General features: G+C 44.9%; 2 protein-coding genes across 4 annotated transcripts in view; one reads left to right on the forward strand and one right to left on the reverse strand.

Moving 5' to 3' along the window:
- The window catches only part of MAN2B2 (mannosidase alpha class 2B member 2), a 31,495-nt gene extending 20,782 nt beyond the window's left edge, over positions 1–10,713 (reverse strand). The window contains exons 1-3 of the mRNA XM_005498432.4: positions 10,423–10,713; positions 6,172–6,318; positions 2,440–2,545 (exon numbers count right to left, since the gene is read on the reverse strand). Of these exons, the coding sequence (XP_005498489.3) occupies positions 2,440–2,545; positions 6,172–6,318; positions 10,423–10,698 (529 nt within the window). The 5' untranslated portion in view covers positions 10,699–10,713. The remainder of the gene's footprint in view (positions 1–2,439; positions 2,546–6,171; positions 6,319–10,422) is intronic.
- A 9,131-nt stretch (positions 10,714–19,844) lies between these two features.
- PPP2R2C (protein phosphatase 2 regulatory subunit Bgamma) overlaps positions 19,845–22,207 on the forward strand; it is a 205,069-nt gene continuing 202,706 nt past the window's right edge. The window contains exons 1-2 of one of the 3 annotated variants that reach the window (XM_065060500.1): positions 19,845–20,036; positions 20,243–20,323. Coding sequence is in view for 1 of the 3 variants with exons in the window: in XM_065060496.1 (XP_064916568.1) it covers positions 20,021–20,036; positions 20,243–20,323 (97 nt within the window). In the remaining 2 variants the exon portion in view is untranslated. The remainder of the gene's footprint in view (positions 20,037–20,242; positions 20,324–22,207) is intronic. The other 2 variants (XM_065060496.1, XM_065060503.1) reach the window with 2 other exon arrangements.

Genomic DNA, 22,207 nt, shown 5'->3' on the forward strand with positions numbered 1-22,207 from the left:
AGACCAGACAATAGAATAAATTCAGACAAAACACATAAATGAAAGTAAATCAAGCAGCTAAGCAGTAGGTTTTATTCAGAACTCCAGCATATCGCACTAGGATTCTCATCATCAGGAAAAAAAAAATAAATCTCAAATCTTAATTTCACAGTTCTGGAATTGTGCTCAGAACTATTTGTAAATACAACCACACATTCCCCATTCTGGACTAACTCCATTCCAAATTTTAATATCACGTTTGAATAACTGAGGATGCAAGGCATTCTCTTTTCACTTCATCTTTCCCATGGTTAATGTCTTCTCTAGGGAAAATATTCCCAAGCAGTGTGTTTATTTTAACTCTTCTGATGGAAGCACATTTTAGGCAGAGTTTGCTAGGTTATTCTAAAACACAGCTGGCTGGACAGACAGGAGAAGACGAGAAATGTAGATCCCAAATGTCTGCACTGGCTTTGTCTTTTTTAGATGAACTCCACATACAATGCAAGGATATGTTTTTTTTTAGTTTGTATGCTCAAATTTAATCTGATCAGAGTGCTTTCAGGAAAAAATAAATGGGGATTTTAAAATATACAAATATTCTTGTTTCTGCTGAAAAAAATTACCAAACTTGAATTTTATTTTTTTAATAAAAATATGTTTATACACAGAATGAAATATTAAATTAGAAATAATGTTATTTTGCAGCTAACTCCAATGAAAGAAAAGCTGTATTTGTATTTAAGAAAAGGACTCCTGAGTTAATATTAGTATTTTCTTTAGAGAAGTCTTAGTGTACTTAGTGTACTAAGCCCAAACAACAACCTTGAAACACAGGAGTCAAATGACAAAAAAATAAACAGCGTTCATCCCCTCTCTTCGTCTTGGCCAGCATGTGACGTGGTGACTCACGGAGACGCAAAAGCAGCTGCTGATAAACGCTGATGAGCAAGGAGCAAGGCCAGTGGTGCTGCAGTCAGATCCAGCAAATGACAGACGTGTTTTCTGACCCTCGACTCTCCCATGTAGAAACCTGCCCAGAGCGCAGCCCCAGCACACGCAGGGCTGTACCAGCCCCGGCACACAGCTGTGCTGCTTCATCCCGTCCCACCCCAAAAACGCATGCTGCTCCCTCATGCCCTGTAACAGGCATCTATAGCACAGTGGTGGCAGGTTTCTTTCTCTGTTGCTTTTTTAATTAACCAGACGGAGATATATCTAAATACTGAAAGACTCTTCATCTGATGGAGAGGTGTAACATACATGGACAGCAGGATGATCATGAGCCAGCACTGTGCCCTTGTGGCCAGAAAGGCCAATGGCATCCTGGGGTGTATTAGAAGGGGGGTGGTTAGTAGGTCAAGAGAGGTGCTCCTTCCCCTCTACTCTGCCCTGGTGAGACCGCATCTGGAATATTGTGTCCAGTTCTGGGCCCCTCAGTTCCAGAAGGACAGGGAACTGCTGGAGAGGGTCCAGCGCAGGGCAACAAAGATGATTAAGGGAGTGGAGCATCTCCCTTATGAGGAAAGGCTGAGGGAGCTGGGTCTCTTTAGCTTGGAGGAGACTGAGGGGTGACCTCATTAATACTTACAGATATATAAAGGGTGAGTGTCACAAGGATGAAGCCAGGCTCTTCTCGGTGACAACCAATGATAGGACAAGGGGTAATGGGTACAAAATGGAACACAAAAGGTTCCACTTAAACTTGAGAAGAAACTTCTTCTCAGTGAGGGTGACAGACACTGGAACAGGCTGCCCAGGGAGGTTGTGGAGTCTCCTACTCTGGAGGCATTCAAACCTGCCTGGACACCTTCCTGTGTAACCTCATCTGGGTGTTCCTGCTCCCTAACATTCTGTGATTCTGTGATACAACTGGATGGAAGCAGAAGCTAGAAGATCAAAATGAGAAATAGGGCATCCCTTGGAAATACACACCTATTTCTAACAGAGGCTGCTGATCTTGATTGCAAATGGGGGTTTCTTCATCAAGCAAGTCTTTCAACTAAATTCAGATGACCTCAGTGACATCTATGGCCTACATTCTGCAGACTTCGACTAAATGATACAATCTCCCCACACTCTGAATTACCACCAGGTATTTTCTTTCAGAGCGTTTCATACCCTCAGTTTCACCACAGCTATTTTCCCAGAAGCTTCAGCTCTCAAACACATGCACACGAAAGGCCTACAGTACAAAGGAGTTTATAATTGCCATTGATTAAACTTCAAGCCAGCTTTTAGTAACCCTTCTGTTTACTGCAGCACTGTTGTGTGGTGTGTTTTTTTTTGAAGCAAGGATTTTTATACAGATAACCCAGGGCAAACAAAAATAAAAGATGCTTTAATCAGTTGTTAAAGAGTAAGAAAATAATAGCAAACCTGGAGTGGAGAAATGGAAAACAAACAAAACCCTCAAGGTCATAACAATGAAAAATGAAAGTTAAATGCAAATATGCATACCCGTCAACTGTAAAATTTGATCATCAATAAGTGTCACAGCTTCATCATGCATCACTTGCCCTCCAATGACAAATTCCAGTCGTCCCTCCTGAAGCAACTGATGGACCTATGATATGGAAATTAGACACTGAACATAAACGTCATTTCAGTCTTAACTGAAAGGCCGCAGGTTCATTTCAGATCACAGCACATTACCTAGACACAACGCTTGTCAAGAAGGCATCCAGGAGAAAAGTGGGATAAAAGGCTGTCTGTACCAAGTGCTAATAAAAGAAGAAGGGGGGGAAAAAAGCATACTAAACTGCTGCACAGTGCATTCATATACCCAGCTTACACCGAAACCAGTTAGCAGGCATAAAGGACACATTGCCAGGTAGACCTTGACCTTGTGCTGTTTCTCAGTAGGGCTGTTACCATGGCTTTACACCACCTAAACACCAGACTTGTCCCCATACACTGCACTGGCAGCAGCCTCGGATCCTGCCTCAAATCAGCTAGAACTAGAGGATTAAATCAGAAGAAACTAGTGCTTCTCTCAAAGTCTGCCCTCTGCTGCATCTGTCATGGCTTAGGGAAGGCACTGAGCAGCTGGATGAGAGAGCAATATGCCACCTCATGCAAAAGACACTGGCCACCTCCCAGGGTTTCCCTTCATATATTACCTCTGGTACAGTTTGGAGACAGATCTGAGGGATCCAAGAGAGAGACAGAGGGTGCCATTGCACTGGGGCCACAAACACATCCCTTCTACCCTGTATGCATCTACCTTGCCTTCAGAGCATGGACAGGTTGCTCATCTTGTGAGAAGCAGAATGCTTCATTAAGAAATAGTTATTCCATGTGTAGCAGGTTTGCCTGCCCAATAAACCCACCGGCTAACATTAATTTCTGATCTCTTTCTCCTAGTTTAAAAAAACCTGTCAATATATTACAACCTGTTCAGCTGTTCAAGGTTTATTTTTTTTTCCTTAAACTTTCAGCTGCTAGAAGCTAGAAGTAAACAAACATGCTAACAAGTACAACTTTCAGCTAATGTGCCAGATGAAGGGGGGACAGTGTTTGGAGGGAGTCAGTAATAGTCCATGTTCCTTTCTAAAAGTGTTAGTTTTCTGTTTTTATTGTAGTTACTTCACTACCTAGAACTTCAAAGAAAAACTTCTGAGAAAGGAAGTTTATAGAAATATGTATTCTAATCTCCACTTCCCCCTTTTTTTTTTTAATCTGTCATGTAAGATGCCAATTCCAGAGCTATTATGTTTATTTCCCCAGGAACCTTCAGTGAATGCCCCTGTGTCTGCTCAGATATGATGCCAGATTGTCAATTTTGATTATAATCATTTCTCTCGTTCACAATGTTGTGAAAACGCTTCAGGGCTCAGCATTCACAAATTAGTTCCAGCCAACTGTGGTGACTGATTAGCATGCTGGGAGACCAGATAACTGGTATCTGGTGTCAGCACAAAACTGGTCCTGACCTACATGAAAAGCATCTGTGGCTATTATTCCCTATTTGGATGGATGTCCAAAAAAGATACCTCTGATCCAAACTTTATGACATGGAAATGTTTATTTAATATAAGTTTTGTGGAACCACTGAGAGACTGAAAACATGAGAAAAATATTTCAAGAAATTTAAATAATCTGACCCTAGGAAAAAAAACCCAAATCTATACTGACAAGCACTTTTGCTGACCAGAACTGGGCAAAAGGAAGTAGGAACCCGGGAAACAGCCACAGCAGTATTACAAGCAGCAGGCTGCTACAGTGATAGAACATATCTGTGGTCCTTGGGACAACTACTACTATCCCTACATCTACTCACACCTACAAACCAAACAGAAGTGGCTACACATCTTTTTTTCCCCTAGTTGAAACACTCAGACATCAAGCCAGGGTAAGGCAATGGGAACGGTTCACACAAGAAAATAACGTGGAAATAACATGCACTGAGGATTAAGAAGTTAATACCTGGCTGCATACCGCTGCAATACATTTCACTCCTATATATTCTCTTGTTTGAATTGTAAAATCAGCTTCAGTACCCAGGGTACACCTTTCACTGGCTTTTAATGCTACTGCTCTAATCCAAAGCAGACATTCCAAAATAAACTAAAATTAAATCTGTATTCCAGGCAAAATACTAAATTAATAAAAAAAATGACAAAATTAAAACCAGTGAGCCTGTACTATAGGAAATCATTAATGCTAGAGTTCAAGTGGAAAAAGCAGGACAGTAACCAGAGTGACCTAATTTGAAGGCTTAACATTTGCAACTTGCTAATGCTAAAACCACGTTACTTATCAGCAAGCATCATAGCTCTTAAATATTATTAGAGATTAAATGTCTGACGCAGGTTTAAGAGGAATTTGTTTTTAACAATTCTAATTTTCAGAGAAGCAAATATAAAGTAACTAGAGAACTGACTAAAATGCATAAAAACAACAATTAACAGTAATTAGGCTAGGAAATTAAAGGCTAAATCCTATGTACTAGTTTTGCACTACTGAGGTCGAATGTGATACACATTTACTCTTCTGGGTTCCACATAATAGCTAGGATAGATAGTAGAAACATAGGCCTTTACCTTGTATTTGGGTTACAGCAGCACAGCGTGCTTGAAATATAAGATCAACTTACCTTAGAAAGTATAGAGTACTCTTCTGTTCCTGCACAAAGTAGTTCCTATGCTATTTTTAGTTCTCCCATCCCAGACTTACAATACAGTTTTCTAATTAAAAACAGACATGAAAATTGCCCTGCAACAGGAAATTATGGGCAAAGTGCCCCCACAAAAACAGGGAACTGCCTATACACAGCAAAACCTCTCAAAGGTCAGCTGCCCGCAGGTTGTACACTATTACTTACATTCTAAACAATAAATTCAGAATTTGGTGACGGACTAGGTTAAAAAAACAACAGGTAAGAGGTGTTTTTTCTACATGACACTTTAAATATCTAGCGCTTTAAACAAACTGAAATGCAAAATACTGCAGTTAATATGCTGCTGTTGGCTGGACCCTGGTAACAAAACAGACCGTGGAGTTCTTAGTGAGTACCTGTGGGAAGCTACACCTGTATACCCTTCGGTTTTAGGGTCCAAAACTTAAACATCTTGCACTGCAATGCTAGGCTACCAGCCCAGTCATTGATTTCAGGGTGCTTGTTTTGTGCCAGAAGAAAGAAGAAATGACAGAAATTCACAATGTCTTCACTAGGACTAAAGCTCTAAAAACCGAAAGGCATCACAGCTTATAAATAAACAAACACAAGAAACAGTTATTGCTGTTGAATCCACAGTCACCTCTTTGCTGCATTATCCTTGTTCACACATGGTACGTTTTTGAGCAGTACTTAACTGGAAAGAAAAAAGGTTCCTTCTTGTGAGCAGTGTTAGGCAGCACTTTACGAGCTTCAGATGTTTAACAGATATTGGTGTAGCTTCTTTCAGAGGACCCCAAATAAGAAAGTCACTGATGAAACAAGAACTGTGAAGTGTACAGAGTCTTCAGTGCAAAGGTTACTACCTCCTCCCGCTCTAATCTATAGCTGGGGTTTTACCCTCTTGCAACTGCCTTTAGAGTTAAGTTCCTTTCATAATAAGTACCGGATTCAGACACAGCTTACACAAGACCCAGGTAAAAAGCAAATGGTGAAGTACTTTGCCCCTTTTTGCCCCCTAAAAAGAATGTGGATTCTTTGTTAGCAGGAAATACAGCTCCAGTACAACCCACCTCCTTCTTGTGCTTATCTGTGGCTACTCCATCCCACCAGAGTCGAAAAAATTCCTGCTCCACAGCAATAAATTTGCGCTGCTTTCCGTTCATTAGCTCTTCTACAACAGTTGAGTAGACATTTGCTGCATAAGCATGCATACTTTCCTGGAAAAAAAAAAAGAAAGGAGAAAATAAACTCTGTTCTTCTATATTAAATGGGCTGTTTTGAACACTCATTGGGCTGGCGAAACGAGAGATTGAACACATTGCATTTGTTGCACACCTCCTTTGTACGCTCAGAAAGACCGAGGTGTCTCTGATTACATACAGCCTGTGGGCCCTTCTGCTCCACAACTGACTGGGGACCTGACTCGATCACGATGTAGCTTCCCTATGATGTGCAGACACCAACACAAGCTTTCTTTTTGATGTAGTGGGAAGAACTCGCCCTGTCATTGCTTACCTTAAATTAACAATACCATAAATGATAAGCATCAACATAGTTTAAAAGCTCACACACTTTATTCTTCCATTTCTGCTCTTCTGGTGGCCTGAATTATCAGAGTTGTTTCTTCAGAGTGAGTATGACTCTGTGCTGCAGGTGTGTGTCACCAGTATAATACAGTGATACATATAATGTAAATGAAACTGTTATGGCCCTAGAAATTTCAGTCATAAAAAGTAACTCTATTCTGCTTGATGTTTTAGGATAAACTAAAACCAAACTGGCAAAGGACTCTTAGAGGGAGTTTGTTGACGCAGAATCACACAGAATCTCTGCACTTGCCCAGTCTACAACATTCCTAAAGCAACCTGTATTCCAGAATAAGGCCTATGGATTCTATTGAAATGCAAACATGGCAGCTGTATACATCAATTAACCTATCACATGGTTCTATCCTATGGTATCAAACAAACAACACAACTTTAAAGCTGTGCACATGAAGATACTTCATGTACACTTATGCTTGCCAGAACAACTTCTGCTGACAAAGTCCAGTCTTCCATCCCTTACTTGATTTCAAAGTGATATACAATGCCTAAAGGCAACAACAAAGATCCCAGAATTCCCTGCAATGGCCACATTTTCTTGTAACAAAATTTTCTGCATGTTATAGCATAGTTATTTTAACACTAACCGTAACACTTTTCTACTTAAACTACTGGTACTTGCTTAAGAATGCACACCACAATATATACTGAAAGTGACTGACATATAGATCTCTCACTCACCTAAAAACTAATGGGCATGATATGTAAAATATGAATCCAGAATTTTAATTTAGGAATTTCCTATATGAAATCACATTTTGAATTATGAAGGGGATGATGCGATCCAAATCAGAAATGAACTTTTCCTAATCACTTGTTTTCCACAACCGAAACCCAGCTATCTTTGTAAATGCTGAAGTGTCATCAGAAAAGGGAAAACATTTGCATGTAGGAGGAATTACTTAAGTAGTGCTAGTCTAAATAAGTACTTGTTCAATTATTTCTCAATCACATCTTAAGTGTTTTTTTAAAATCAAGAGTATTATTAGAAGCTTAATACAATGTGAAATTTTAACTAAGGGAATAGCTTCTACGTTTTATTAATACTCAACAGTAACACACTCAAATGATTGCTAAGGAATTTTCATTTTTCACTGGCAATTGTTTGTAGCAATAGGCTACAAACAACAGATCCTAAAACCCAAGTATATGTACAATGATTACAACACTAGGCTCAATTTTACTTCTTAATAGTTAAGTGGAGTACACTAGATTTTAAGAGCTGAACAAGGCCTTTTTAAATTCAATAATTACCAAAATATTCTTTGTGGTAACTTCTTGAAAATGTTTTCTTGAGGTATTTTGGAGATAAGGCAAGCCAGTCTCTATTCCAAGGCAAAGTACACTGGAACTAAACAAGAAGATATCACCCAATTCTACGAAGTTTATTAACCCCAGTCACCTGTGTGGGAATTGAAATCATTGTTCTCACAAAACAGGATACTCGCAAGCAACAATGAGGCTTTTCTTTCCGATGTACGTCTTCTCTAAGCTAATGAGATACTCCATACAATATGCAGTGAACCAGTATAAATAATAAGGTAAGATTTTAGTTATTTAAATATAGATCTTAAACTTCTACCATGGTGTAAAAATTGGTTTGTACTGCATTCTAGACACTGGTGAGGTGTATTTCACACCTATGGTAAGATGTGTTTGTGAGATGCCACATCTCACATACGTTATGGTGCCATTGTTACGATCAGATCGCAACAGATAGCTTGCCTTGAGAGGCAAAAAAAATAAAGTTCTATTATATGTCCAATGCTGGAATTCTCCATCAATATTATAATTTTGAGCACACAATTAAGAGACTGCTGTTCTGATATCATAAATAAAACACTTATTTTTCACATTATAAATGGAGAAATGAAAAACTAAAGAAAATAGTATGTTGTCAGTCATGAGTGAAAGCTAATAACCAAGCAAACCCAAAACATAAAATAGGTTTGGATTACATCAGTATCCCATGGAGAGTTTCCTTCATGTTTCACTTTACTACAGAGGCATTTGAAACGATCCATGGGTAGTCTCTGCGGTTTTTGACTCAGGAATTGCTGATGCTTGTGGTTTAACAGCAGAGGAACTGAGGCTTCAAGCAATTGCATCTTCTCAAAAGAAAAAGAAAACCCAAAAGAGAACAGTGTTTCACTTCTCTCAGAGGAGATCTTCAGCTACTAACTGACCCAAAATCAAAACTAGCTTTGCATTCTTTAATGCAATTTCTGAGCAGGAGTTTGAAGTATTAAAGAAGAAATTAACTCATCTTTCCCAAAAAGGTACGACAAAATACAGGCGCAGCAGAGATTCCTTGCTGAGCCATTAGTTCTTTTTTATTATTCACCCTTTAACATCTGAAGCTGTATCACTCTAGTGAGTGAAGTATCTACAGCATCTTTCACATCAACAAAACAAATTCATGCCAGTGAAGAAGAATTCAGGACTGTGACTAACAAACATAAAAGGTATTGATGCCCCACCTGATTTATTTTGTTCTATGTCTCACTTATTTAGCAAAAATGACTTTGTTACTACATTGCCATAGCACCAGGCTCCAATCCCACCCCAGCCATCAGGACCTGGGATCCCACTCTCCTCCCTAAGAAAAGAAAGAAAGTTTCCCTGGGCTTTTGGCTTAGTAGAATCGTAGAATGTCCTGAGCTGGAAGGGACCCACAAGGATTATCTGATCCCTGCATATGACAACCCCACAGTTCACACCATGTGTTTGAGGGCATTGTCCAGTCTCTTCTTGAACACTGTCAGGCTTGGGGCCGTGACACCTCCCCGGGGAGCCTGTTCCAGTGTCCAGCACCCTCTGGGTGAAGAACCTTTTCCTAATGTCAAACCTAAACCTCTCCTGGCACATCTCCCTGCCATTCCCTTGGGTTCTGTCACTTGTCACTAAAGAGAAGAGTTTGGTGCCTACCCTTCCTCCCCCTCTTGTGAGGAAGCTCTAACTGTGATGAGGTCTCCTCTTAGTCTCCTCCAGGCTGAACAAACCAAGTAACTTTAGCTGTTCCTCATATGACTTCCTCTCCAAACCCTTCACCAATTTCATAGCCTCTTCTGGACACTCTCTAGTAACTTAGTATCTTTTTTATCCTCTGTTGCCCAGACCTGCACACAGTGCTCCAGGTGAGGCCGCACCAGTGCGGTGTAGAGTGGGATAATCACCTCGTTCGAGCACTTGGCAATGCTGTGCTGGAGGCACCCAGGACATGGTTGGCCTTCTTGGCTGCCAGGGCACACTGTTGGTTCAAAATTGAAGAAAAAAAAAAAAGACCACGAAAATCTGCCACATAACCAAAGCAACCACCAGAGTGAAGATTTTCCTTTAAATTAAAAAAAAAAAAATCTATCAGGAATATCCTGCAGAACACAGGCATAAGCAACCCCAAAACTCACGGGCACAGCTCCCAAGCTAACCACGCCACCTCCGAAGGAGCGTCGGGATCCTGCACTGCCAGGCGATGTGCGGACCCCGGGTCAGACTTAGGGCAGGAGCGGCACCTCACCCGGGTTACTCCTCACTCAGGAACAGGCAGACACCCTCCTGGCGCTACACGACTCCGGGCAGTTCTGCAAGCCTGAGGGCGCCCATGCGGCTGAACTGAGGTCGGGCAGCGCACACCGCTCAGCCCCACCAGGCCACAAGCCCACTCCTACCCCGGCAGCCACCGGCCGCCCGGCCAGCCTCCCTCCGCAGGGGCCCCACCTGCACCGTGTAAATCCAGCCGACGTCCATGTGGCTGTGGGCGACCACGAAGACCCGCAGCCCCCCCCGGCCACCGGCCCGCAGGGGGAGGCTGAGGAGCAGGAGAAAGAGAAGGAGCGGGGTGCCCATGGTGACTCCGCGGGCTCCCCGCAGCGCTTCCGCCTTCCGCCGCCTCGGCACCGCCCCGGTACCGCCTCGGAACCGCCTCGGAACCGCCTCCCGGCCCGGCCGCCTCGGGGCGGGGTTGGTGGGGGAGCTGCCGGGACGCGGCACCATCGTCACCGCACGAAGACGTCGGAAAATAGCTAGATCATGCAGAAAAAAAATCAGGGAAACAAAAGTGCAATTTGAAGTTAATTTGGCCAATTCTGTTAGGGATAATAAAAAGTCCTTCTTTAAATACGCTAATAACAAAAGGAGTGGCAAGGAAAACATCCATTCTGTGTTGGACTTTGAGGGAAATATAGTTAACAAAAATGAGGAGAAAGCTGAGGAACTTAATACCTACCTTGCCTCAGTTTTTACCAGTAAGACAGATGGCCCTCAGGACAACTGGCCTCTGGAGGTGTTTGGCATCCTGGGGTGTATTAGAAGGGGGGTGGTTAGTATCACAGTATCACAGTATGTTTGGGATTGGAAGGGACCCCAAAAGATCATCCAGTCCAATCCCCCTGCTGGAGCAGGAACGCCTAGGTGAGGTCACACAGGAACATGTCCAGGCGGGTTTTGAATGTCTCCAGAGAAGGAGACTCCACAACCTCCCTGGGCAGCCTGTTCCAGTGTCTGTCACCCTCACTGAGAAGAAGTTTTTTCTCAAATTTAAGTGGAACCTCTTGTGTTCCAGCTTGATCCCATTACCCCTTGTCCTATCATTGTTTGCTACCGAGAAGAGCCTGGCTCCATCCTCATGGCACTCACCCTTTATATATTTATAAACATTAATAAGGTCACCCCTCAGTCTCCTCTTCTCCAAACTAAAGAGACCCAGCTCCCCCAGCCTTTCTTCATAAGGGAGATGCTCCACTCCCTTAATCATCTTCGTTGCCCTACGCTGGACCCTCTCCAGCAGTTCCCTGTCCTTCTTGAACTGAGGGGCCCAGAACTGGACACAATATTCCAGGTGTGGTCTCACCAGGGCGGAGTAGAGGGGAAGGAGGACCTCTCTCGATCTACTAACCACCCCCCTTGTAATACACCCCAGGATGCCATTGGCCTTCCTGGCCACAAGGGCACAGTGCTGGCTCATGGTCATCCTGTTGTCCACCAGGACCCCCAGGTCCCTTTCCCCTACACTGCTCTCTAATATGTAATTTCCCAACCTATACTGGAACCTGGGGTTGTTCCTACCCAGATGCAGGACTCTACACTTTCCCATGTTAAATTTCATTAGGTTATTCCCCGCCCTACTCTCTAGCCTGTCCACGTCCCGCTGGATGGCAGCACAGCCTTCTGGCATGTCAGCCACTCCTCCCAGCTTAGTGTCATCAGCAAACTTGCTGATAGTGCACTCAATTCCCTCATCTAAATCGTTAATGAATATATTGAATAATATTGGCCCCAGTACTGACCCCTGAGACACTCCACTAGATACTGGCCTCCAACTAGACTCCGCACCATTGACTACCACTCTGTGGCTTCTCTCCTTAAGCCAGTTTGCAATCCACCTCACTACTCTATTGTCTAGACCACACCTTGTCAACTTAGCTGTGAGGGTGCTGTGGGAGACTGTGTCAAAGGCTTTACTGAAGTCAAGGTAGACCACATCCACCGCTCTGCCATCATCCATCCACCTTGTTACATTCTCATAAAAGGCTATGAGGTTGGTCAAGCATGACTTACCCTTGGTAAACCCATGCTGACTGCCCCTAATAACCCTCTTATCCTTGATATGCCTTGAGATGGCACCAAGGATAAGCTGTTCCATTACTTTCCCAGGGACAGAGGTGAGGCTGACTGGGTCCTTCTTCTTGCCCTTTTTGAAGACTGGAGTGACATTTGCTTTCCTCCAATCCTTGGGCACCTCCCCCGTTTCCCAAGACTTGGCAAAGATGTTGGAGAGTGGTCCAGCAATGACTTCAGCCAGCTCCCTCAGCACCCGCAGATGCATCCCATCTGGACCCATGGATTTATGGATGTCCAGACTATTTAATTGCTCCCTAACCCAGTCCTCATCGACTAAAGCAAACTCCTCCATTGACCTGGCTTCATCTGGGGTCTCAGGGGTACAGGGCTCCCCAGGACAGCCTCCGGCAGAGTAGACAGAGACAAAGAAGGCATTCAGTAATTCTGCCTTCTCTGTATCTTCTGCCACCAGGGCACCCACCCCATTCATCAGTGGGCCTACATTAGTTTTATCTGCTATGTATTTGAAAAAGTTCTTTTTGCTGTCCTTGACCCCTCTCACCAGCTGTAATTCTAAGGAGGCCTTGGCTATCCTAGCTGCCTCTAACATCCTCTAACAGCAGCCTTATATTCTTCCCAAGTGGCCAGCCCCTGCTTCCATGACCTATAAACTCTCCTCTTCTGCTTGAGCATACCCAACAGATCCCTATTCAACCACACAGGCCTCTTGGCTCCCTTCCTTGACTTTCTACGTGTGGGGATGCTCTGATCCTGAGCGTGGAAGAAGCAATCTCTCAATGCAATCCAGCTATCTTGGGCCCCTTTACCTTCAAGCAGCCTTGCCCATGGGATTTCCCCCAGCAATTGCTTGAAAAGGCCAAAGTTAGCCCTGCTAAAGTCCAGGGTTGCAATTCTACTTGCTATTCTGTTCCTGCCACACAAGATGCTGAACTCCACCATCTCGTGGTCACTGCAACCCAGGCAGCCCTCAATCTTTACTGCTTCGACCAGACCCTCCTTGTTAGTGAGGATGAGATCCAGCAGTGCACCTCTCCTAGTCGGCTCCTCCACCATCTGCATGAGGAAGTTATCATCAATGCACTGGAGGAACCTCCTGGACTGTGGCTGGCTGGCTGAATGGTCCTTCCAGCAAACACCAGGGAAGTTAAAATCACCCACAACAACCAGGGCCTGTGACTGTGAGGCCACTCTCAACTGCCCATAGAAGGCCTCACCAACTTCCTCAGCCTGATTTGGTGACCTGTAACAGACGCCCACAACAGTGTCACCCCTGCCAGCCTGCCCCTTGATCCTGACCCATACACTCTCAACTCGCTCATCATCCACTCCTGGGCAGAATTTAGTACATTGTAGTTGCTCTCTCACATAGAGAGCAACTCCACCACCACGCCTGGCTGGCTTGTCTTTCCTGAAAAGGGCATAGCCATCCATGACCACATTCCAGTCATGTGAACTGTCCCACCATGTTTCTGTAATTGCCACCAGATCATAATCTCCCGACCGAACACAGAATTCTAACTCCTCCTGCTTATTCCCCATGCTGCGCGCATTGGTGTACAGGCATTTCAGGCAGAGCACAATTTCTCCCTAGGGGCATAGGAGGCCACCTGGTCCTCATCAGTTTTAGAATGCTGCCCCACTGGGACAAGCCCAGCTACAACCCCATCCCCCTTTGAGCCTAGTTTAAAGCTCTCCAAATGAGCCCAGCTAATTCCTGCCCCAGCATCCTTTTGCCCCTGCGAGATAAACCTTTCCCGCGTGACACTGTCCAGACTGGTGTCTTATAAAACCAACCATTGTCAAAAAATCCAAAGCCCTGCCTGTAGCACCAGTCTTGGAGCCAACCATTTAGAGACTGAATTTTCCTATTCCATCCCACATCGTCACTTGAAGATGGAAGGAGTGAAGAGAAGACCACTTGAGCCCCTGAGTCTTTCACCATCCTTCCCAAGACCTTGAAATCATTCTTCATTCCCCTAGTAGGTCAAGAGAGGTTCTCCTTCCTCTCTACTCTGCCCTGGTGAGACCACATCTGGAATATTGTGTCCAGTTCTGGGCCCTCAGTTCCAGAAGGACAGGGAACTGCTGGAGAGGGTCCAGCGCAGGGCAACAAAGATGATTAAGGGAGTGGAGCATCTCCCTTATAAGGAAAGACTGAGGGAGCTGGGTCTCTTTAGTTTGGAGAAGAGGAGACTGAGGGGTGACCTTATTAATGTTTACAAATATACAAAGGGTGAGTGTCAGGAGGATGGAGCCAGGCTCTTCTCGGTGACAACCAATGGTAGGACAAGGGGTAATGGGTTTAAGCTGGAACATAAGAGGTTCCACTTAAACTTGAGAAGAAACTTCTTCTCAGTGAGAGTAACAGAGCACTGGAACAGGCTACCCAGGGAGGTTGTGGAGTCTCCTACTCTGGAGACATTCAAAACCCGCCTGGACATGTTCCTGTGTAGACTCATCTAGGTGTTCCTGCTCCGGCAGGGGAATTGGACTAGAGGATCTTTCAAGGTCCCTTCTAATCCCTAGCATTCTATGATTCTATGACAGAGATAGGAAGCCAAATAGCCCCCTTGTATTCCAGGAGGAAATAGTTGGTGACTTACTGAGCCATCTGGATCCTCACAAGTCTATGAGACCAGACCGGATCCATCCTAGGGTGATGAGGGAGCTAGTGGAAGAGATCGCCAAGCCGCTCTCCATCATCTTCCAACAGTCCTGGCTCACTGGGGAGGTCCCATGCGATTGGAAATTGGCCAATGTTACCCCAATCCACAAAAAGGGCTGCAAAGCTGACCCTGGCATCTACAAGCCTGTCAGCCTGACCTCGGTGCCTGGCAGGGTTATGGAGCAGATCATCCTGAATGGAATCACACAGCACCTTCAGGATGGACAAGGGATCAGACTCAGCCAGCATGGGTTTAGGAGGGGCAGGTCCTGTCTGACCAACCTGATCTCCTTTAATGATCAGGTGACCCAGCTGGTGGATGAGGGGAAAGCTGTAGATGTGGTCTATCTAGATTTCAGCAAAGCCTTTGACACTGTCTCCTGTAATATACTCCTGCAAAAGCTGGTAGCCCATGGCTTGGACAAGTGTACTCTACGCTGGGTTAAGAACTGGCTGGAGGGCCGGGCCCAGAGAGTGCTGGTGAATGGGGCTGCATCCAGCTGGCGGCCAGTCACTAGTGGTGTTCCCCAGGGGTCAGTGTTGGGTCCAGTCCTGTTTAACATCTTTATTGACGATTTAGATGAGGGGATTGAGACCATTATCAGCAAATTTGCTGATGACATCAAGTTGGGAGGGAGTGTCGACCTGCTGGAAGGCAGAAGGGCTCTGCAGAGGGATCTGGATAGGCTAGAAATATGGGCTGATTCCAATGGGATGAAGTTCAACAAGGCCAAGTGCCAGGTCCTGCACTTTGGCCACAACAACCCCCTGCAGCACTACAGGCTGGGCACAGAGTGGCTGGAGAGCAGTCAGGCAGAAAGGGACCTGGGGGTACTAATTGACAGGAAGCTCAACATGAGCCAACAGTGTGCCCAGGTGGCCAAGAAGGCCAACGGTATCCTGTCCTGTATCAAAAACAGCGTGGTCAGCAGGACAAGGGAAGTGATCCTTCCCCTGTACTCTGCATTGGGGAGGCCACACCTGGAGTATTGTGTTCAGTTCTGGGCCCCTCAATTCAGGAAAGACATTGAAGTGCTGGAGCGTGTCCAGAGAAGAGCAACAAGACTGGTGAAGAGACTTGAACACAAGACCTATGGGGAGAGGCTGAGGGAGCTGGGGTTGTTTAGTCTGGAGAAGAGGAGGCTTAGAGGTGACCTCATCACTCTCTATAACTACCTGAAGGGAAGTTCTAGCCAGGTGGGGATTGGTCTCTTCTCCTAGGCAGTCAGCAATAGGACAAGGGGGCATGAGCTTAAACTCTGCCAGGGGAAATTTAGGCTGGATATTAGAAAGAAATTCTTTACAGAGAGAGTGGTCAGGCATTGGAATGGCTGCCCAGGGAGGTGGTGGACTCACCGTCCCTGGAGGTTTTTAAACTGAGATTGGACATGGCACTAAGTGCCATGATTTAGTAAATGGACTGGAGTTGGACCAAGGGTTGGACTTGATGATCTCTGAGGTCTTTTCCAACCCAGTCTGTTCTGTGTGATTCTGTGTGTGCTGGCTCGTCAGGAGGAGCTGCTTTGTTAAAATAATAGTAATAATAAAAAGCTACAGCAGTTTTTCTTTCAAATGAGCAGGTTTGTGTGAGCTGCCAGAGCTGCTTGGCAGGTCCTTGAGATCTCTCTGGCTGAACCCCCAGCCCCGGGGGTCCTTATAAAACTATATTGCTCAAAGAGATAAACCTAGATTGCTCAGAGATACATAGAACTCTGCACCTTGGGCAACTACACTTTTTTTTTTCCAGGAAATTATTTTGGATTGAACACAACTTATCAATAGTTCATTACAGATTATCGTCTGCATCTTTTTTGAAGTTGTAGCAACATTAAATTTTATGTGGTTGACCTAATCCCATTTAAATTTGTTTTATCCACTTGTTTTATCACTGCTATGAAGAGGTGGACCCTATGCTGAGAACCAAAAAGATGTGAAAAGGAAAAAAAAAAACCAACCCATAATTTAAAACATGTTATAGGGAAATGGAGGCCAAACAATCAAACAAGTTTTGTCTGCAGTTGGACCAGTTTCTGCCCAATATATCATTATGATATTGAAAGTCAAACTATTTTAAGCTATTTTTGTAAATTTTGACTCTTTAAAACACACCGTAACATAATTTGACTACCTTGCTCAAGTTCTAGTTTGAGTACATTATGTGCTTTTAGCAATGTTACAATCCTGAAATGACAAAAAAAAAAACCAAACAACCCCAAACATACCAAACTCTTAGGACATTTCCAACAGCGCAAAAGTAAAGGACACCATATGAAGGCAGTACCTGTTCTCACCTCCAAGTTCCTTTGTTGATTAAGCATTACTGGTTTCCAAACTTAGTTAAACCAGTCATCCTCTGAAGGAAAGAACCACAAATAGCCTAAGAGTGTCCATCTAACACGGATAAAAGATGAACTCCTACTAGAATGGCTGGCACTTGGGTGTGAATCAACCCACCCCAATACTCAAGTCACCTGCAGAAACAGATTACACGCTCTAAATGTGATTTGCATCTCTTCCCTCATTTTAGAAAGAAAATAATGCGCACTGCATTACATACTAAACTGGGTGAATTTTTGAACATACAAAGTTTGTAAATATTTGAAGTCCAGAATGAAAAATGCTATGTAAGTAATACCAAGTTGATCAGCATAAAATTGCTACGTTTTATAAAATTTAAATCTAATATGAATGGATTCTCCCAGAATGGGACCCTTGCTTTGTAATTAATATGGTAGTCTAGCGTTTTCTCCAAAAAGAAGAAGCTATCGCTGGAATACTAAAGTTAATTTTATTTATAATAATACCTTGTCATGAAGAGCAATCAAGGTCTGTAGGTAATTTGTAGAAGGAATTAGTATCACTGCAAGCAGCTGGATGAAGCTTTACTTTAATACAGCTTTATGATACTTTTCTTGCCCCCACCCCCAAAAATCATCAGCTTAAACCTTTTCAGTTCCAGGAAAACTAGTGCACATCCAGCAAACATATTGCTGAGGGATATTTATACACACACTGTCTAAATGAACTGGTGTTCTTTTACCTCAGAAGGCATTATGGTCTTTGTAATTTAGGTGAAGTTCCCAGGAAAGCTTAAGCATTGGTGTTTTGCTTTGTTTCTAAAAGTAGCTGAGAATGTTTGCAGAATGTTACTCCCATTTTAAACCTATCTCTTTCAAAAAGTGTAATTGACCTCCTTATTCTTTCAGAGAGGCCACAGTGTGACATTGTTTTGGATGCAGCAAAGAAGAATACAAATATTTGAACAGAATACTTTTAGCAGGAAAAACTGAAGCAATCAGCCCACAGTTTACACATCTAAAGGCATCAGGAGGATCTTCACTTGCTACAAAAAGGGATGAATGCAGGTATATCAAGTAGAATTTCTGCCAAAAATAACACTTCCCCACCATTTACATACCGTTCCACAAATAGCAAAAAGCTCGACGGAGGAGCCAGTGTAATTGCGCCATGACAGCTGCCTACATCGATATTTTATCCTCTTCTTGGCTCCTAATCTCTTAGTATGGCTTGATTATGGTTTTCTTGTATTATTTCTTAAGCTTTTCTCAATTGCCCATACAAAGTGTGTTTGCTCTCTTTGACAGGAGCTGTGCTATACGTGGGCCTCTGACACTGTCACCTCAAAAAGGCAGGAGACGTAGGCAGGGTGCTGCCAGCTATAAGCTAAGCAGTCACAATTATGTTAAACTGAATATCAAGAAAGCCACCTGGTGAACAGAACAATTAATGTACCTTTGCATTTCCCTCCTGTTGAGTTTTTTGGGTGGATGTCTGTAAGAATAAAGGCATTTATTAACATAAGTTAATGACTTTCAGTTTTAAAATTTGCCATTCCCCTAACGATTTTACAGTGGAGGCAAAGGTCACTACAGAGAGCACTCAAGCTTACTTGATAACAGGCTTGCTTTCCTACTTACATGTAAAGACAGTTTGCAGATCCACAGGGGTCTGTGGACCAGATGAAAACCACTCTCCAGCCTTGCACTGATTCCAGCTTGTATAAAACCTGACAATTCATGTGGCATTTGCACCCTTTATGTGTAAGATAGCCTACACAGCATAGCGATGGTAAACAGGAACACAGGAGTTTCCATTTAAATTTGAGAAGAAACTTCTTCACAGAGAGGGTGACAGAGCACTGGAACAGGCTGCCCAGGGAGGTTGTGGAGTCTCCTACTCTGGAGACATTCAAACCCACCTGGACACATTCCTGTGTAACCTCATCTGGGTGTTCCTGCTCCAGCAGGGGGCTTGGACTGGATGATCTTTTGAGGTCCTTTCCAAACCCTTACATTCTGTGATTCTGTGCGTCTGTGATGGTAGGAGAACTGAGGTGAATGTCGTGAGGAAAACGCAGCTGTTGGTGCTCGGTGTGGTGAGCTGGGAGAGATGGTATGGATGCTAGCATGGGTGACACTGGCAAGGCCTTGGTGTGTGATGGTCTCCAGGGGTTCTTGTGTGTCCAGGCTCCTGATTGCAGCCAGGGACACGCACTCGTGTGCCAGGCTGGCTGCACCGTGGGCACCTGTGGCTGGGGCACTGTGGAGGGACACGGCACCACCGGGGCACCTGACGGGGAGTTCACGACTGAAGCTGAACCCGCAGCAGGAAGGATCCTCGGCCCCGGGCGGCGCAGGGAGCCAGGCAGGAAGGCCAGGCTGTGGCGCCGTGGCTCGGGCTCGCCGCAAGCAGAGCAGCCTCCCAGCCCGCGGCGCTCCGCTGGGGCAGCGCGGCCGGCAGCCCCCGGAGCCCCGCCGCGGTGCTGGGGCTGCTCCGTGCCCGCTCACACCTGTTGGGGCCGCGGCAGGGTCGGTGGGGCGCGGAGCGGCGGGTCCTGGCGAGGCTGCGCCGCCTCCGCCGGGAGCTCCGGGCGGAGCCGCCCCTCCTTCCCGTCCGCCCTCCCCCGGCTCCCCGAGCGCCCCGAGGCAGCGCCGGTTGCCTGCGCCGCCCGCTCCGCTGGGAGAAGGAGGAGGCGCCCCGAGCTACCGGCGCTGGGAGCAAAGCAAATAACAGTTCAGAGCGCTGGGCGCCTTTCGGAGGGCGACACACATGTCCCACAAACAGGGTACTCGGAAACGCTCTCCCTTCCCCCGGCCCTCCCTGGTGCCCTGTCATCCCTCCGTTCACTTCTCTGCTCCCTCCATCTCTCTTCCCCACTCCTGCGGCTCTGCCTCTCTCCTCCACTGCCCCCTCTCCCGTCTCCCTTCCCCAGCCCTCTTCCCCGGCCGGCACCGGCTGCCGCGGCTGACTCTGCCTTTCCTCCCTGCCCAGCTGCCGGCGCCCCTGGTGAGAGCACGGGTGACTGGTGCCTCTACCAGCTCAATGGAGCAGCCGAGTTCGAGGTCTCTGAAGGTGAGTACAGGGGTGCTGAGGCGGGGTGCGTCCCCTGGGTTGGTGGCACATGGAGGAATGTGGCTCGTTGGCGGGCGAACAGCCATGGCAGAAAGTGGCGGCTGCCTGGGGTGTCAGGCCTGTGGGGGGCAATGATGGCATGTAGGGTCGGTGGGGAGGTGAGTACTCGGGGGTGGCTGCTGGTGGTCTGGGTGTGTTGGTCCTCCCGTGTTTGGGCTTGTCTTGTTTTGTTTTTGTTTTGAGGGAGAAGTTGGGTTTCACAGCTAGCGGCCTAGAGTGCATCAGCCCTCTTGGCCTTGGCATCGGTGGTTACTGGTGCGGGGGAGGCTGCTGGAAAGTTTTCTGGTCTTTTTTTTTATTCTCCCTTAACTCTGAAGGGAAAGGTAGCCTAGAAAGTTTTATTTTTGAATATTCAGAAAAGGAGCAGCCTTTGGGTGCCAGGGCAAGAAAGTCTCCCCTCTGTCTCTGAATCACGTATGATTTTGAACACGCAGAGTATTTAAACTTAGGTGTCAATCTATATTTTCTGGAGCGCCAGATGATATGTAGTGTGCAGTGTCCGTGAGCATATTGCAGTGTCTGTTTCCAGTGAGTTCGGTGGAGCTGGGACCTCATCCCGCTGTTCTGGCCTGTTGGTGTAATGCATTTCCGAGGAGAAGGCATTTATGTCTGTAAGGACTTAAAGGTGTCACAAGTTCAGCTGGGCTGAAAAACTTTGCAATGCCGAGGAAACTGACACAGTGTCATAGATGGGCTTCAGGTTAGGCATCAGGAAAGCTTTCCTGTGGTGAAGGCACTGGAATATATGGTGTAGGTAGACAATGAAATCTTACTCACTTGAGATATTTGAGGTTTGTTTCACAAACATGGGTTAATGTGATAAAGCTACAGATCTTGCCTTAGGGCAGGTAGATACATTACCTGTTAAGGGTCTCTTTTAGCTTTATTGTCTTGATTCTGTGGGATGTGAAGTTCTGTATTACATCTTGCTGTTTGGAGAAGTGATTTAAACCCCAGTGTGTTAATAATAACCTACATCTTGATCAGGGCTTTGGAATAACTTTATTTTTTTTTCCCCCCAGTTTTTCTGTGGTGGTTTATATATCAAACTATACTTAATAGTGTGTGTAATTACACATACTTGCATACTAAAGCATTTATCAAAATATGTTATGATTTTGTGCCTAGATTTTTTTTTTTTTTTTTTGGTGAAACTGCGTACCAAACCAGATGTGATGACGATAGGTGGGGGTGGAAATTACATCCGTGTGAGAGAGTGTAATGAGTGAGTGGCAGCATTTCTTAGGCATCACGGAATGTTGAAAACAAGCTTTAGGTGGGCATTTCCTTCATTTAAAGACTTTGATAAGTACAATAGGCTTCTTAACCTTATTTGTCTGGGTAAATACCAGTGTTTCAGCACTGCTTTGAGACTGTAATATTTTCTTCTCAACAGGCGTTTTATTCCTTTGATTTTTCATGTCATCTTTTTTCACATGACATAATTTTAAAAATCAGTTTGCTAACCCTGACTTCCGTTTTCTTGAACACTTGCAATTTATGGATGTCCAGTTTTACTCCATGACTTAAGTGGAAATGTTACATATTTTCCTCTTCTTTACTCAGCATGGGAATATGTGAAATTCAGAGGACAGGAAAGTGGCTGAAGCAGTGTAATTTGGTCACACAAGGTCTGGAGTTAAAGTCATCTGTGGGTAGTAAACCCTGTTTATGTTAATAGGATTATATATAAATATGGCATGCATTTTCCAGAATACATGTTGTCTGTTAAATGCCACTGATATCTAAGAACACGTACAGCAGCACGATCACCACACTTTGAAGAGCTGCGAAACAATATTTAAAGGAAGGACTCCTATGGAA

This window comes from Columba livia, chromosome 4 (genome assembly GCF_036013475.1).
Source record: "Columba livia isolate bColLiv1 breed racing homer chromosome 4, bColLiv1.pat.W.v2, whole genome shotgun sequence".
Classification (NCBI taxonomy): domain Eukaryota; kingdom Metazoa; phylum Chordata; class Aves; order Columbiformes; family Columbidae; genus Columba; species Columba livia.